We start from the raw sequence: 15310 nt of genomic DNA, 5'->3' as shown, positions 1-15310 counted from the left end.
AGAATTATTCAAAAGCACATTCATATCCCATAAAAAATGCATTTACTATAGGCTATAGTTTTAAGATAAATAAATACCTTCTGATTTTTTGTCACGATGGTCTGGAGTCATGAAGTCAAATTCTTCGTGGCCAACATGAGGCCAGAAAATACATCGCTTGTAAAACGACCTCAGCTTCTCACAGCCCACGTAACTCCAGACGCAGCTGCACTGAAACACATGAACAGCATGTTATGTGTCTCGCCAAGGGCGACAGCCGAGGGTGCCTTCTGATGGCAGGGGGCCATCAGTGTATTGACGTGCTTGGGGTGACAGACCTCAGCAACAGCAGGATCCACTCTGTGCCCAGGTGTGACTGCTTCTTGCCAGCAGTGTCCCTTCAGCATGGAGACGACATTCGCATAGTACACTGACCCATGGCCTTGGCCCAGACCCCAGCTTCCAGGTGGATCACACGAGTCCTAAAGGAATTTCCCGGGGCCCGGGCTAGTTGCAACTTACTCCCAAAGCCCAGTTGATGCATGGGCGCTGGCAGCAGGCTGGCCTGGGCCTGCAACAGGGCCTGGACACCAATCTCTGCTCGACGGCTCAGCACGGAGCTGAGCCCCGGGGACCGCCGGTACTAACTGACTTCTCGAGGCGGAACCGTTACAAGTAACGAAGAAACAGCCCGGTGCGGGGCACCTGCCCGCGCCAGCGCGTCGCACAGGCTTCCCAAGGACCGCGACCCTGGCCCCGGCTCTGCTACCGCCCGCCGCAGCCAGGGCCACCCCGGGGCGAGGCTTCCTGCGCTCAGCCGCCGCCCTACGCAGGAGCCAACCTCCCGGTCTCCCGCCGCCGGGGGTGGGGTGAGGCAGCAGATCGCGCCTTATGCAACCGGCTCAGGGAGCAGTAGCCGCCGCCCGGCCAGCAGCGCGGTGCTGTCCGTGAGTCCCGGGGGCGGGGAGGCGCGGCGGGGGGGCTCTCGCCTCAGCCTTTCGTGGTGAGGGCAGAAGCTCCTGCCCCGCCCTGCCCTCGCCTCTCCCGCCCGGGCGTGCCGTCCCGCAGGTGCGGGGCTCGCCGCAGAGAGGAGAGGCTGAGGCGGGCGGGCGGCGGCCGTGCCGGGGCTGAGGCGGGCGGCGGGGCCGAGGTGTTTGCTTGGCTTGTCGCCGTCGGCTGCTCGGCTCCCCCTGCCCTGCTGCTGCCTGACTGGGAGTTGGTGCGGGCTTCCCAGGGCGGCGGCGCACCGCTCTGGAGGAGGAGAGGGCGGGAAAAGCCTCAGCCCTAACTGGCTTTCGCTTCAGACCCCGCACCCTGCCTGGCTGCTCCCTGCCTGCCGACTCCGTGTGCCAAGCTGCCTGGCTGTAGGGAAATGAGCGGCTGGGACGACCTTTACCCGCTCCCGATGCTGCCCTCCTGGGTACCAGGTACTGCGGCCGGTATTGTCTCCTTGCACTTCATCCAGAAACTCCTCTTCCCCTACTTCTGGGCTGACCTGAGATACCTGCTGAAAGTATTGATGTATGGGCTGAGAGTGGAGAGGTACCGGCTACAAGGGAGGATCGTCACCATCCTGGACAAGTTTGAGAAGCTGGCTGAGAAGCAGCCCCACAAGCCGTTCCTCATCTATGAGGGGAAGGTGCACACCTACCGAGATGTGGACAGGAGGAGTAACAGGGTAGCGCAGGTCTTCTTACACCATGGGGCTCTGAAGAAGGGCGACACAGTGGCCTTGCTGATGGGTAATGAGCCAGACTTCATTCACGTGTGGTTCGGACTGGCCAAGCTGGGCTGCGTGGTGGCTTTCCTCAACTTCAATGTCCGCTCCAGGTCTCTCCTGCACTGTGTGGGTAGCTGTGAGCCCAAGATACTGGTTGTGGGAGCAGGTAGAGTATCCACCAGATTCGTACGTCCAAAGCTTTTAATGTCACATCTACCCAGTATATGTCTCTCTGGCTGTTTTATTGAAAACCTGATTTTCAGATGTTCACAGAATGAAAGAAACCTAGGACTAGAAGGGGCTTCAAGAGACCCTAAAGCTTAAGCTTCTCAGGCAGAATCAAGTATATCCATGCTTTAGGGACATCCATTTAACCGTTTCTTTAAAAATGTGCATTGCAGGGAAGTTTGTAACATCTAAGTACAGCCTGTTCCAAGCATTTAATTGCTTCAGTAGTTGCTTAATGTGTCTCAGAAAAGATCAAAATGATCTCTTAAGAATAATTTCCCATTCCTTTTGAAATAGTCCATTTTAATCTTATTTAAGTCGTGTACTTTCTTCTCCTGTACCATCTTCCCATCTTTCCAGTGATCAAAACCACTGCAAACTGCAAAGTCTAAGCTCAGACTGTACAACCTCTGTTGCACAACTGTTTGCAGAGGTACGACAGTCTTCCAGGGACTGAAATTCAGAGGTTTTTTTTACAGGTGTAGCACATAGCGGATTGATTTGTAATAACCAACATACTGTTGGCATTGGATTGTAGAAGAAATTGCTGTATTTGAACAGGAGGTAATAGTGTGCATTATGTAAGTTTCCAAAAAGTATTACATTTTTATTAAGTACTTCAAAAGAATTTAAAATCTTGATGTAGGCATACTCTGCATTGTATATGCAAATTGGGCTTCAGTTATAGAGATGTACAAACTGAAGACACATCCAAAACCTAAAATTACCTCAACATTTATGATCAAGTGCAAGGGAACCGTTAATGCTAAAAGATCACACAGAAACTTTACATTTGATTGGAGGAGGATATTTCAAAATACTGAATATTAATGTTGTCCCACCTCACTAAAATTATTATTTTAAGTTTACTCTGCCTTATTTCTATTTCACAACTTCTTGCCTTATTGCTGTTACACAGGTTGTGGGGCTTTGCTCCATGATGCCTAAATGGTGGAATTTCCTTTCATCACTTCTTCACTACTTCACTTTTGTGCTTTCAAAAATGTATTTGAGATTTTTCCCTTGTACATTTTTTAGTTATAAATTTTGTCATTATGATTCTATATGGTATGCTAGTTTAAGAATGCTTGGTAATTGAAATAAGCTAATGAAACAAAAGTCAATTTAAATAGACTAGTAAGGAACATGATAACAATGCTTCTGAATTGACAGGTTTTAATTTTGCATTCTTATTTAAAAAAAAAATCTCATTCCCTCTCATGAATATGTGCTTTTGAGTGTATGGATTGAGGAATGGAATTAATGTTCAGGAAATTCTTGCTCATTGACTGTGGTGAAGGAGAAATTTGGATCAAAACTTGTATCTAAGAGTAGTCTTTATTAAAATGAGAGGTTAACTAATGGATGAAAAAAGTATTTGCGGAGCAGGTACAGGGTCTATATTTGTCCACTCTTAATTTGTTACCAGCAGCTCATAGCAGGAGTGGCTATGTTGAACTCTTTTTCTAGGAGTCTGTCTCTGCTCACAGAAGAAGAGCTATGTGCAGACAGATAATACAACAGAGATACCAACAAATTCATCTCTGAGACTGTGTTTTATGTGTTGGTCTTCTTACTTTATTCATGGGTTTTAGTCTCTGCATTAAGTTTGTCAGTTCCTGGAGCCTGCAGGACTTTATAGTTTCCTTCTTTGGGACTTAGAGGCTCTTTTTATCACTATCTCTGAAAGAAGTTGAAGTTCTGTCTGTGTTTATTGGCCATGTCATATGGAAAAGGAGCCTCTCCAAAGGAGTCTAGGTTTTGCAACCGAAGGTTCAAACACCGTTCAGTGACTATGCAGACTAACTCATACCACTCTTGAAACAATAACGTATTAGTCATAATTATTGTACGTAATAATTTCCCCCTAATGTTTATAAAAATTGTGGGGTGGTATTTAACACTGAGGTTACGAAGTCAGTTAGGTAATCCTCAGAGGTCCATTAAACATCTTTTTGTCCAGTGTTAGTATGTGTTTCAAGGGATTCTTGCTTATCAGTAGGCATGACTTAAACTTGCTTGTGTGTTTTGCTCTTGTGGCACCATTTTCCACAGGATTGTGCATAGCTTGAACACAGTATATTTTTTTTTCAAAATATTTGCTTTAAAAACAATCAGCCTTTGGTCCAATATCTATCATTGTCATAGTCAGGCATCATGTTTGGCAACTAAGATTGTTTTTTTTTAATCGGGCATTAGTATGTAATGGTATTATTTCCGGATAGTAGAAATTCTGATTTTCAAAAATATGTAGGTTTTTCACCCTCCACAAACAGATATAGGCTTGATGTAGCAGTTCCATTTCTTGTAACACTTACAAGACTATATTTTACAATATTTTGGATGACCTTCAATATTACTAATATACTGCAGCGCAGCAGAAATCATCTCCTTAACAATTTAACCATTAACTATTTATGCTCAGCAAGACCAAATTTGCTCTTGAAATTCTTGTTTGCAATGGCACATTAAATCAGGAACCCGTATTCAGATCCACTGAAGGTTTCATTTGTGTTGAAGGGAACCTTCCACTTTCTGCTGCTATCTGGAACAGTTCCCGGAGATAATTGTTTATTGCTAAATCTTCCCTGCTCAGAAAGGTGGTGTAGTCTTCCTCTGCGTGAGATGACTGCATCTTGCAGCTTCTTTTGGTACATCTTGTCATTTTTCCAAAATGCTTTCATTTTTTACAAATGTGATACCTCTATCCAAATAGGCTGGGTAATATTTATGGTTGCATTTTCTTCCACGCCTTGTTCAAACTTTCATGCTGCCTCTTGCAAGATCGCTCTTATTTGTGGAATTTGTACTCTTCAGTTTTGTGTTGCGCCTGCATATTTTTCAGAGGTTGTGGTTTGGTAACTCAGTCCAATTAGTATCATCCTGTCTTCCCTTCAGGACTTCCAGTCAGACTTTCTTCTGGTCTGACAAATTTCTGATATTTTGTTTACTTTTTCTAGCTTTAAATGGGAGTCTTCCAATAGTAGGTACATTTTGGGGGTTTGGTTTTGACTTATATATTGTACAAACTCTCTGCAATTGAATGTTTTATTCTTAAGCCTCAGTTGTGTTATAAAAACTTCAAAATTTCTCCCCCTTGTTGGTTTCTTATATGAAATTGATATCTCTAAAAGGTTGATTTTTTTTTTTTTTCTGTGACAGCAATGTTATTTTAATTCATTTAGCACAATCTAGTTACTTGGGTTTTTTTTCCTTCTCATCCAACCATAGGCTGTAAGGCAAATTTGCAAATATTTTGTGTTTCTTTCTGGTATTTTCACTTGCCTTTGCGGCAGAGAGTTTTTGCTTTAGCTACTTTCATGTATCTGCTGTGTTCCCAGAGCATTTAGGTCTTGCTTTAATTTGTTGTGTAACATTCTCACGCTTCCATTCCCAGAAACATTGTCTACCACCACTCCCATTCTGGAGAATGTTTGTTGAAAGAGATTCAAAAGTTTGAGTTTAAAACTGCATTTTTAATAAAACAGCAGTTAACTAACATGAGGAACTTGTAAAGGAGAATAAAAGAAGCTGTATGCCCTGCTCTTTATCAGACCGCCAGCATTCCGACCTGTTTAAAAGGTGTTCCTCCTTACTACATTTGGTACCGGAATATGCTATGCTACCTTTATTCATTTAAAAACTATTAGTTAAACAGAGGACTAAGGTACTGCTTAAAATGAAGGCACCTTTTAAGGCACTGTGTCCTTTCTAGGGAATATTTCTATTCATTGGAGTGTTGTTTGAACAAAGGATTACATTTTATCTTCTGGGCAGTACCTGTATAACAGCAATACTATTGAACAACCCTTACAATCAAGTGACCCACTGGAAAGGTACAAACAGAATTTGCCAGTGCATTTATAGTGTGTTGCTACTTGGAAGAGTTCAGCTCTTAATAGGACATCCCAGATTGCCATCGTGACTTCTTATGCAAGGATTCAGCTGTGAAAGGATTGCATTACTAAACTCCATGAGACTGGTTTACATCAGTCCTGATAGCAAAGGCTGCTCAGGGAGGATGGACAGGTGTGGACAGATTGCTCCATGTGGGCCTGGTTGAGCCAGGGTGTTGGACCAAGATGACCTCCAGAGGTACTCTCCAACCATAGCCATTCTATGATTCTTCAATTCTGTACAGAATTACATCTCCCAGGTGTGCAAGTATGGCATTTTCCTGGCCAGGATTCCTTATTTTTGAGACACCAACAGTGCTTTCTGTTGCTGCTAAGTCTAGTCTTAACTTCTCGCTGTCTGAGCACAGAACCAGGGTTTGTGCTGGCAGAAGTAAAATTCAGACAGGAGTGTGTCTACACCCTGGAGAAAGACAGTAAACAGTCTGTTTTGGTATTTGTGAATTAAGATCATATGGTATTACATACAAGTAGCAGTATCATCTCTCATATGTTAGTCATAGAGTGAAAAATATTATGGAACTTATCAAAACTATCTTTTTCTTAACTATTTGGAATAAAAAGCTTTTTAGACCTAAATATTTAGGACAAGAAAACCACAGAAGACCTGCAAAAGACACTCTTATCTGCTCTTTATGACACCGTATCTCTTTGATTTTACTTACTCTGTGTCTCTGTCCCAGATGGCCTTGGAGTGGAAAACAGTGCCAACTGTGATTCTGAAGCCAGTTTCTGTTTTACTAACTTTACTGCCTTCAGTGGCATTTCAAGATACCAACACTGATCCTGAGCCACAACTGACTTGTAATTTCTGATATTAGTACTCAGTGAGGATAAGTGCTCAGTGTAAGGAGTCACTTGGGGGATCAAGTACAAGTAACAATTCTTTTCTGAGGCCAGACAGCGTGGGGAAGAGTTTGGACTTGCCATAGCATACTGATCATATCAGCTGGGGTACACATCAAAGTTATGTAAGAAACATTTCATACAGTTGTCCTTCAGAGTAACTTTCTATTCAGTACAAGCTGATCTCATAATCTGATGTATTCCTTTAATCAGTGTAGAACTATGTCCTTGCCAATAGGTTGCATTGTTTCTTTGCTAGAAAATAACGTAAAAAGCCTTTTGTGCAACTTGAAGCCTAGGATGGTAGTTCAAAACCAAAACATATTTTCCTTGCTTTCTCAAAAGATGTAACTGAGTTATGTGTTCATGTGAATTTAGTGTATCAGTTTCACAAACTTTTTATTGAATAATGAAATGTTTTAAAAGCAAGAGGGAAAAAAAAAAGGCCAAAAAAGTGGACAAGCGTATTTATCTTAAGCAAGTACAGATTTTTTTTTTTCCCAGTAGAAGCCAAATAGTTAGCAAATGCTGAATATTCTTATACAAACTATGTAAACAATGCACACACAACTGCTAACTACATTGCCAGACTTTAGATAAGCAGTCATTTCTTCCAAAACAAATAAAAACTTGAATGCACTTTCATAGTGTAAAAAGCAAGCAAGTACTTGAGAGAAGCCACAAGCTTAAATAGCTAAATTGCTTTACTATAATTGCTTTCCTATATGGTAAAGCACACATTCCAGGTACTTCTAGAAGTGATCAAACTATAATTCCTCCAAGAAAGCTGTTTTTTTCCTGACACGTGGAGAAGATGTTATGTAAAGACAGCCCTATACAACATCTGGAACAGAAATTCTTTGTTCATGAAACAAAACATTAGTTGACTATCATCAGAATTAGTCTCTGGAAATATGTTGGTACAACTGAGAGTTATCTTCAAACACTCCATGCTCCTGTGTGTTCCAGAAGTAATTTTCAGTTTCTGGCACTTTGAATACAGCTGGTTTAAATTACCCTTTCTTATTCAGGAAATCACTTATTGTTTCTGCTGTTCTCTGCTGTCTAACTAGAAATTTATTTCAAGACAGTGAATAACTACAAACTGTTCACATGTTGTTCCAAGTACTAGATTCCTGAGCACAGAAGAAAAGCTGTAATGTATAATCAATTCAAACAATCAATTTAAAAAACCAATTTAAAGAAATGCATGAAGGAATTAATTTATCTATGGAGAATAAGGAAATGCCTGAATGATCCCTTCGGTATCCACAGTACTTAAAAAGGGTGATACTCACTGAGAGTTTTTTTGCCAGACCTTTTGCAAGAGGATAGGTTTCAATTAAACAATAGGTGAAATTTCACTTACAATTACACTCTAGCTACACAGGATAATTTTGCATTACTTTTGTTGAGCAGTGTTTATCAATATTTGTACATCACGTTTGTTAGCTGGTGAGGACACTACATGGGATGAGCAGCTGAGTCTGGTTCACATGACTACTGGAAGCTGGAGAGGCCAAGAAATTCTAAACAATCTGTAATAATTAACAGTCTTTAACATCTTTCCTGGCACTGTAGCTGGAGCCAGTGCACCAATAAAGAATCACACAAAATTGTATATTCTTTTACGATTTTTGAGAACAGAAATGGAGCTACAGCCACTTCTAACATCTGTGTTTCTTTTGCAAGGTTCTCAGCCTAACTTGTACCAACACAAGCTATCATTAGTATATTTAGGAGACATATGTATGTGTATATATATACATAACAAGAAGACAAAAATCAGAATTAGTATTATATAATTAGTATCATAAGTATATCGTTATTCTGTTGCACTTGGTTTATTAATAACTGGTTTTCATTAGAAATAATACTGTTGTATTTTCATATTTATTACTTGAAAAATATACCCTAATTTTATAATATGGCAGCAAAACAGAATTAATATACCAATGAACCTTGACTTTCAGTGCATCGGATTTCCTGCAATTAACACTATTGTAATTAACATTAGTTTTTATTCACATTTTTTCATTCTATTGCTATGGATAGTGGAAGTAGTCCAATGATTCAAACAGGAGGCTATCTTTTGGATTTTCACAGTTATTTGGGTGATTTCTTCCTGAAATCATTCTGCAGTGCGAGGAAGTAAGAACACAAGAGTTTTAATGTCATGGTCCATCAGACGTATTTGCTAAACATTCATAAAATATATAGAACTTGTACTCTGTAGGCTTTAAGTTTATAATACATATGTTTAGTTGGTGACAGCAGGCTATACCTCTGTTATAGTAAGAGATTAGTGTGTCATTTCATTAAAATATATACAGCAGTCTTTCATTAGGAAAATAGTTTTCTGAAAGATTAAAAATTTCAGTGATTTTGTTGTAAAATTTATACAAGGGGGTTCTGTTAATTATATAAATATCTAATATTTCCAAAATGAGCTTGGAGTTGACATTGGGATTTCAAGTGCTGGCATGGGCAATGCCTCATTAGGAGGTTCTGGGTGAGTCATGTCAACTTTGTTTGTTTACTCATCTATAAAAACTGAGATAATAACATAAATTTATACCCGCGGGTATATTTGCAAGATTAATTATGTAGGCTGAGATCCAGCAAAGCACTTAAGTGTAAATGAGTCTTTAATTATATGAATAGTTCTATTGAATACAATATTCTTCCTATTCTTGAGAATTTTCCTGGATTAGTACTTTAATGCCTGTGCAGTGTTCTGGGAAAGAGACAGATAGTAAAAAATGCTTAGAAATATAAACATAAATACCAAATGTATTACTTAAAGATTGGCCTCTATTTACTTTTTTTTGTTTGTTTGTTTAATCCGGGTCTCTCTCTTGTGGTTTCTTTCTTGATCAGTCAAGAAAATAGATCTTAGTTATGCTGTTGTTTTTATTTTATAAAAGTGAGTTTCTATTTATGTTCAGGTAAAAGCCAATAAAAGGGATGGCTTTCAGTGAATGAACATGGGATGGTAAGAAAATAAAATTGTCTGATATACCTAAAATCAGATTCATTAAGGTATCTAAAACACTCAAAGCACTACATATATGGCCATGTCATTCTTTGGCAGTGTCTGAAAAAGCCACGGGCCTGTATCACATTTCTGTTCTGTGAAATTCAGGTACCTACATACATGATACAGTTTTTTGTTTGTGTGTTTGTTTTTAAATTAGTCACTTCCATGCTTTTGAAAAAAAATACTGCTCAGTGAGAAATTGCTGTTGAGAGCATACAAGGAAACCTGCACTGTAGTTACCAGCTATGTATATATTCACTTTGCATCTTCAATATATTTCTTCATGATTTATTTGAAGTTGAAGCTTAACTACACTTGATTCTCATCTTAGCAATGACGAAGGGTTATCCAAAATGAGGTGGGAAGCAGGAGCTAGAAATCAAGGCTCACCATTTTGCCTTGAGGGCTAGTTGACAATTAGACCTTATGGAGTCAGCAGTATTTTTACCACATCCTCTTTTCAGTGAATTTTCATTCTCGTTCATAATTATTTTATTGAATTTATTTATGTCCATGGAGGTGACTTTCATTCCTCTTTCTATTATAAAAAGTAAAACTTTCAGAAAAAAAAAATATTTGCTAGTTTTGTGAAGACATAATGTAAGTAACGTTCTTTTTTTATGTTAATTTTTAAGATTTGCTTGGGACTCTGGAAGATATTCTTCCTAACCTCCAAAAAGACATTAGTGTTTGGATAATGACCAAAGACTCCGCTTTTCCAAATGTGCATACCCTTTTAGACAAAATAGAAGCTGCATCTGAAGACCCTGTTCCAGTTAAGCAACGCTCTGCCAACAATCTCAAGTCATCTGTTTTATATATATTTACTTCAGGAACAACAGGTACAAGTCTGCTAAAGAGTCTATATTTTCCTCAGCTTTCATCTAGAAACTTGATTTTCCAAAACTCTAGTGTTTTGGTTCGTTTTTTCATGGTAGCATATAGTATATCTTATCTAGAAGCATTATGGTAGAAAATAAGCATGTTTCTTGTCAGTGGCTGTTTATATTCAGTGGTTTATGAGCTTCTTTTTTTTCCTGCCACATTGTGCAAATACTATGAGAAGATTTACCTCTTATTACCTCACAGCTAAGGTGTTGTATAAAATGTTTTGCTTTTTTGGTGTGTTTACAATTATAATAAATATTATTTTGTGATCACATACCACTGCCTAGGTAATAGAGCTAACATTGTATCTAGAACTTAAAAAACAATCTTCAAACAAGCAAATAGACGTTTGGTTTTTCTTCATTAAGTCATGTTCTATGCAGGTCACTGTAGAGACAGAAAATAGGATTAAGTTACTAGCCTTTTAGTTTAGAAACAGATGGCTGAATTTATTACCAGTGCTCCAGCAGCTAAGAAGCTAAGACTTTAAAAAAACTGATCACTGACATGAAAAGCAGTATGATGTTGTTAAGATAAGCAGATTGGTATTCTTATTCATCTGAACACAACAGTTTTAGTCACAAGAAGATAGAAAATGAAGATGTATTTTATGGCTTTGTTCCTTCATACAAATAATTATTTAGTTTCTTTGGGTTCTGGGGAAAAATTATAAAATAAAAATGTCAGTGTAGAATTAAAAAATTATAAAGGTATAAATATTGTCAAGAGGTCAGGTACATTTTATTACTTCTAATAAAAATATGGTAGAGCTTGCTGGTTTAAAGTAAGGAGTTTTATCTGAAAAACATTACAGAATTCTCCAGGTAGGATGATTTTGTTCTTAAAACTACATTTAGAATATCTGTGTGAAGTGTCAAATTTTAGTTATGTAGAATTTAAAATATTTTTTAATGCTTGTATATATTCCATTAATTTACATTGGATTTCTTTTATGTACCATGTAACTAAGACAAACTAAGGTTTGTTTAGTCTGAAGAGTATGGAATAACTAATTCTGATCTGAAGCAGCTGAGCATTTTCACACTTCCTGATAAAGCAAGTGCACAGTGTTGCTCCTAAAATCAATGACTGGTGAACTTAAAAGAAATTAGCATCTTGCACTGTGCTTTTTGGGCTCTATATGATTTGATAGTGTGCTAACCGTGGAATTTCTTCATGTTTCCACCTATTTGAATTGCCTTGACATCAGATTAAATAACTGACAGATGAGGTTACAAAATGGTTTATGTATCTTTATGTGTACAAAAGAAACATGCAAGTCTTTTGAAAAGCCAGTTGTTTATTAACCACCATCTAAACAGATGGCTGCAAATTTGGTTAAGGAAGAAAGAATTGATTCTTTTATGATTTTAGAGACCTTACACAGGAAAAAAAATAATTCAGTTTTCTTTAAGAGAAGCTTTGTACATGGTTTTGTGTTTGTATTACAGGTCTTCCAAAGGCCGCAGTCATCAGTCAAATGCAGGTTCTGAAAGGAGCTGCTGGACTGTGGGCTTTTGGTGCTACTGCAGAAGACATAATTTATATTACCCTGCCTCTTTATCACAGTGCAGCATCTCTTCTTGGCATTGGTGGATGCATTGAATTGGGTAGGGCTCATTTTATTTAATTGTGTTGCTAATAAGAATTAGTTATTATCAAAACATATAAAACATGCTTTGGTTCACTGCCATTAGGGAATCTAATGCTTTGCTGAGATCAAATGAATAGTATTTTTTGGTGTAGCTTTATATTTCTGTATTTTGGAGACGGCAGGGTGCTGTAATAGCAAACGATCTCTTACAAGCGATCTTTGTGGTACTAGAGAAGAATTAATTATAGTCATTTGTGTCACAAATGTTTTTACTTTCTTTTATGTTTAGGTGAAAAGGAATTTAGGACATACACAATATTTTGGCAGCGTGTGTGGCACTAAGCATTGTACGGTGGAATAGAACTAAAACGTATTTTGGTGAACTTAAAAAGACTTACAAATATATTTGTACTAAACATGCAGCTTTGTCATATATCAGTAGGTTATATGTAACTATTTTCCATTTAATTTGTGTACTGTTTTGGCACAGACAATAAAACACATATTTTACTGAGACAATGTAGGTGTCCTCAATAACTTTGTTATAAAAGATTTATTTACAACTTGATGGTGAATATTTACTGTTTCGTCAAGCATCGAGAACAAGTCAGAGCAAGGGAGAGATCATTGGATTATGGATTAATTTTATCTGAATCTGCACTGATGGATACTTTCTTTGTTGAAAAATGAGGTTTCAAGTGATACCCAAATGATTTGCTAATTCAGGCTGACTTTTCTGGATATTTTCAGGAAAACTCTTTTGAATAATGTTACAACACCAACAAAGAGAAGCTGTTATCTTGCTTTTAACCTCATATCCATTATTTTACTGTCTCACCAAAGAGGAGACTGGGTTTATCTTCTTTCTTTACCTACCAGGTTTGAAAACACATCTTCTAATAAAACATCTTAAATACCATACACCTCTCTGAACAAGGCTGCTCTTAGTTGCTCTTTTGTCCTATTTTGTAGAAATAGTGAACGTAGTTAGCTAAACTGTCAAATAGAGAAAATGCTTAATTTCCTTTTCTACTGTTTCCATAAAGGTGCAACCTGTGTTTTAAAAAAGAAGTTCTCAGCTAGTCAATTTTGGAGTGACTGTAAAAAGTACAATGTGACTGTCATCCAGTACATTGGAGAACTTTGCCGTTACCTTTGCAGCCAGCCAGTGGTAAGTGGAACCTAAATGATGGCTATTCATCTGTAAGTGATATGTACATTTATTCTTAATGTGGTTATGTTAAAAGGGAAATAAAAATGTACTGAACCTGTCCTTCTGCCCTTTTTATGTCAGGTTCTTCAACTATTTGGTGATCTGTACAGTGTAAAAAAAAAAAAAAAAGTCTTGAATCAGGAAGATGTTAAAGTATTACAAGAAAAGATTTTGAGACTAAAAACTGATTCATTATAATTTGGTGAAAAAATACTATTTCACAGTTTCACCGTGTAAGTTCAGAAAACCACGATTACTGTTCATCATCTTTTCAGAATTTCAAAACTTTGTTTCTTGGCACATAAATATATCAGAACTCTCGACTTTTGTAGGTCATGTTTTAGCACTGTTTTGGCTTGTGGTATGTGCTGCTTTTGAGGCCATCTAAAACATATTTTAAAATTTGGAAGGGGTTTGGTCTAGATGCAGCTCAAAGGAAACATGCCTTTTGTTACAATTAGAAAGCTATTCTAGACAACAAAGCTAGTTTTGTTAAAGTGCCATTCCACTCTGAAACCATGTTAGCCTTAACTTGAAAATACTTCTTTTTCCTTGGTACTCAGTGGTGTGATGGTCTATCTAGATGGTATTAAGTATAAAGCATACTGAACCTGTTGTAATTATCAAGTATAGCTGAATCAGGTTAACTGAATTAAGTCTTGATGTGGGTGTTGCTGGTATATTTCTGTACCTACCCATTGGTGATAGAGAGAGCCCAAGATGTTTAGGCTACGCTAAAAGCCTAACATTTGTTGGAATTAATTCAAGATGTATAGAATAATATAGATGAAACAGATATAACCTGTTGCCTAGCAAACCCAGCTGACTTTCTATCCTCAAATGCTTGTGCTAAATATTTCAAAATTAATATAAAAAAAAAATCGTAGTCCAGTATAAAATTAAATTTGTCTTGCTAATGCTAGCAACTTCCATCCATTTATGAACTGCAGGTTGTCCTACTGTGTTTCAATAATAAATCCTAAGTGTTACATCATACATTATCTTACCTGGTTAAGCATTTTAATAAATTGCTTTACATAGTTACTTATGATCATAAGCAGCTTTTATTTTGAATACTAAATAAATAAAAACTAGTTTCCAAGTACCTGTATAACATTAAGCAAAAATAACTGTATCCTCTTTTACTTTAACAAAACGTTTAGGAAAACACAAGGAGTTTTGTGAAAATGCACAGAAGTTGGATGCAGTGGAGCTGTTGTCTCTTTGAACATTCTCCCTTTGCCTCTATCATAATTTCATTTTGTGAATTCAAAAAAGTAATCAGTGGTTTACTTCCTTTTTAGTGAATTTTATTATTATTACTCATCTCTTAGGAAATGGTGCCAATAATTTAGATTAATTAATCTGAAAATTCTTTTCTAATCTAAGTCCTCATTTTATGATTTTCCAGTAAACCCCCCTCCTTAAGCAGTGTTCTAATAACTCAAAAAGAATGCAAATAAGTTTGGTTTTCCAGCAGAATAGCAGTTTCCATTAATATATGAAGTTGCTGACGAAAGAATGGAAAAGGTCAGTGTTCATAAGACATTGATTTTTTTTTTTTTTTTTTTTGCTCCTGATAATTTTCAGAAGTATGTTTAAATAATGTATTGGTGGGTCACAGATCCTACAGCACTATCCATGCATGCCTTAGCAAAGAGTAAGTTCTTGAATTAAAGAGGGGATGGCTGATGTCCCAGGGACCACCACTGTCTGTCATGTGAAACCAGAAGAGTGATATCTTTCTCTGTCTGTTTGTTTGGTGGTTTTTGGTTTGTTTTTTTTTTTTTGGTGTTTTTTTAAGCTGTTATTTCTTTGGTTTTTAACTTTATAATAAAATAAACAAGAAGTTACAGGATAACAAAAAATCAAGTTAATGACCATAAGG

The 15310-nt window shown here is 37.7% G+C and overlaps 1 protein-coding gene across 2 annotated transcripts in view; it reads left to right on the top strand.

Annotated features, from left to right (window-relative positions):
• Positions 1 to 1096: 1096 nt before the first annotated feature.
• The window catches only part of LOC104473329 (long-chain fatty acid transport protein 6), a 43093-nt gene continuing 28879 nt past the window's right edge, over positions 1097 to 15310 (top strand). For both annotated transcript variants that reach the window (XM_086770310.1, XM_086770308.1), the window contains exons 1-4: positions 1097 to 1865; positions 10363 to 10569; positions 12067 to 12225; positions 13256 to 13380. In XM_086770310.1, coding sequence (XP_086626436.1) covers positions 1352 to 1865; positions 10363 to 10569; positions 12067 to 12225; positions 13256 to 13380 — 1005 coding nt within the window. In that variant the 5' untranslated portion in view covers positions 1097 to 1351. The remainder of the gene's footprint in view (positions 1866 to 10362; positions 10570 to 12066; positions 12226 to 13255; positions 13381 to 15310) is intronic.

The sequence above is a fragment of the Chlamydotis macqueenii genome, chromosome Z (assembly GCF_036417535.1).
Source record: "Chlamydotis macqueenii isolate bChlMac1 chromosome Z, bChlMac1.mat, whole genome shotgun sequence".
Lineage (NCBI taxonomy): Eukaryota > Metazoa > Chordata > Aves > Otidiformes > Otididae > Chlamydotis > Chlamydotis macqueenii.
The sequence above is the reverse complement of the archived record's forward strand: the minus strand, read 5'-3'. Positions and strand labels throughout refer to the sequence as shown.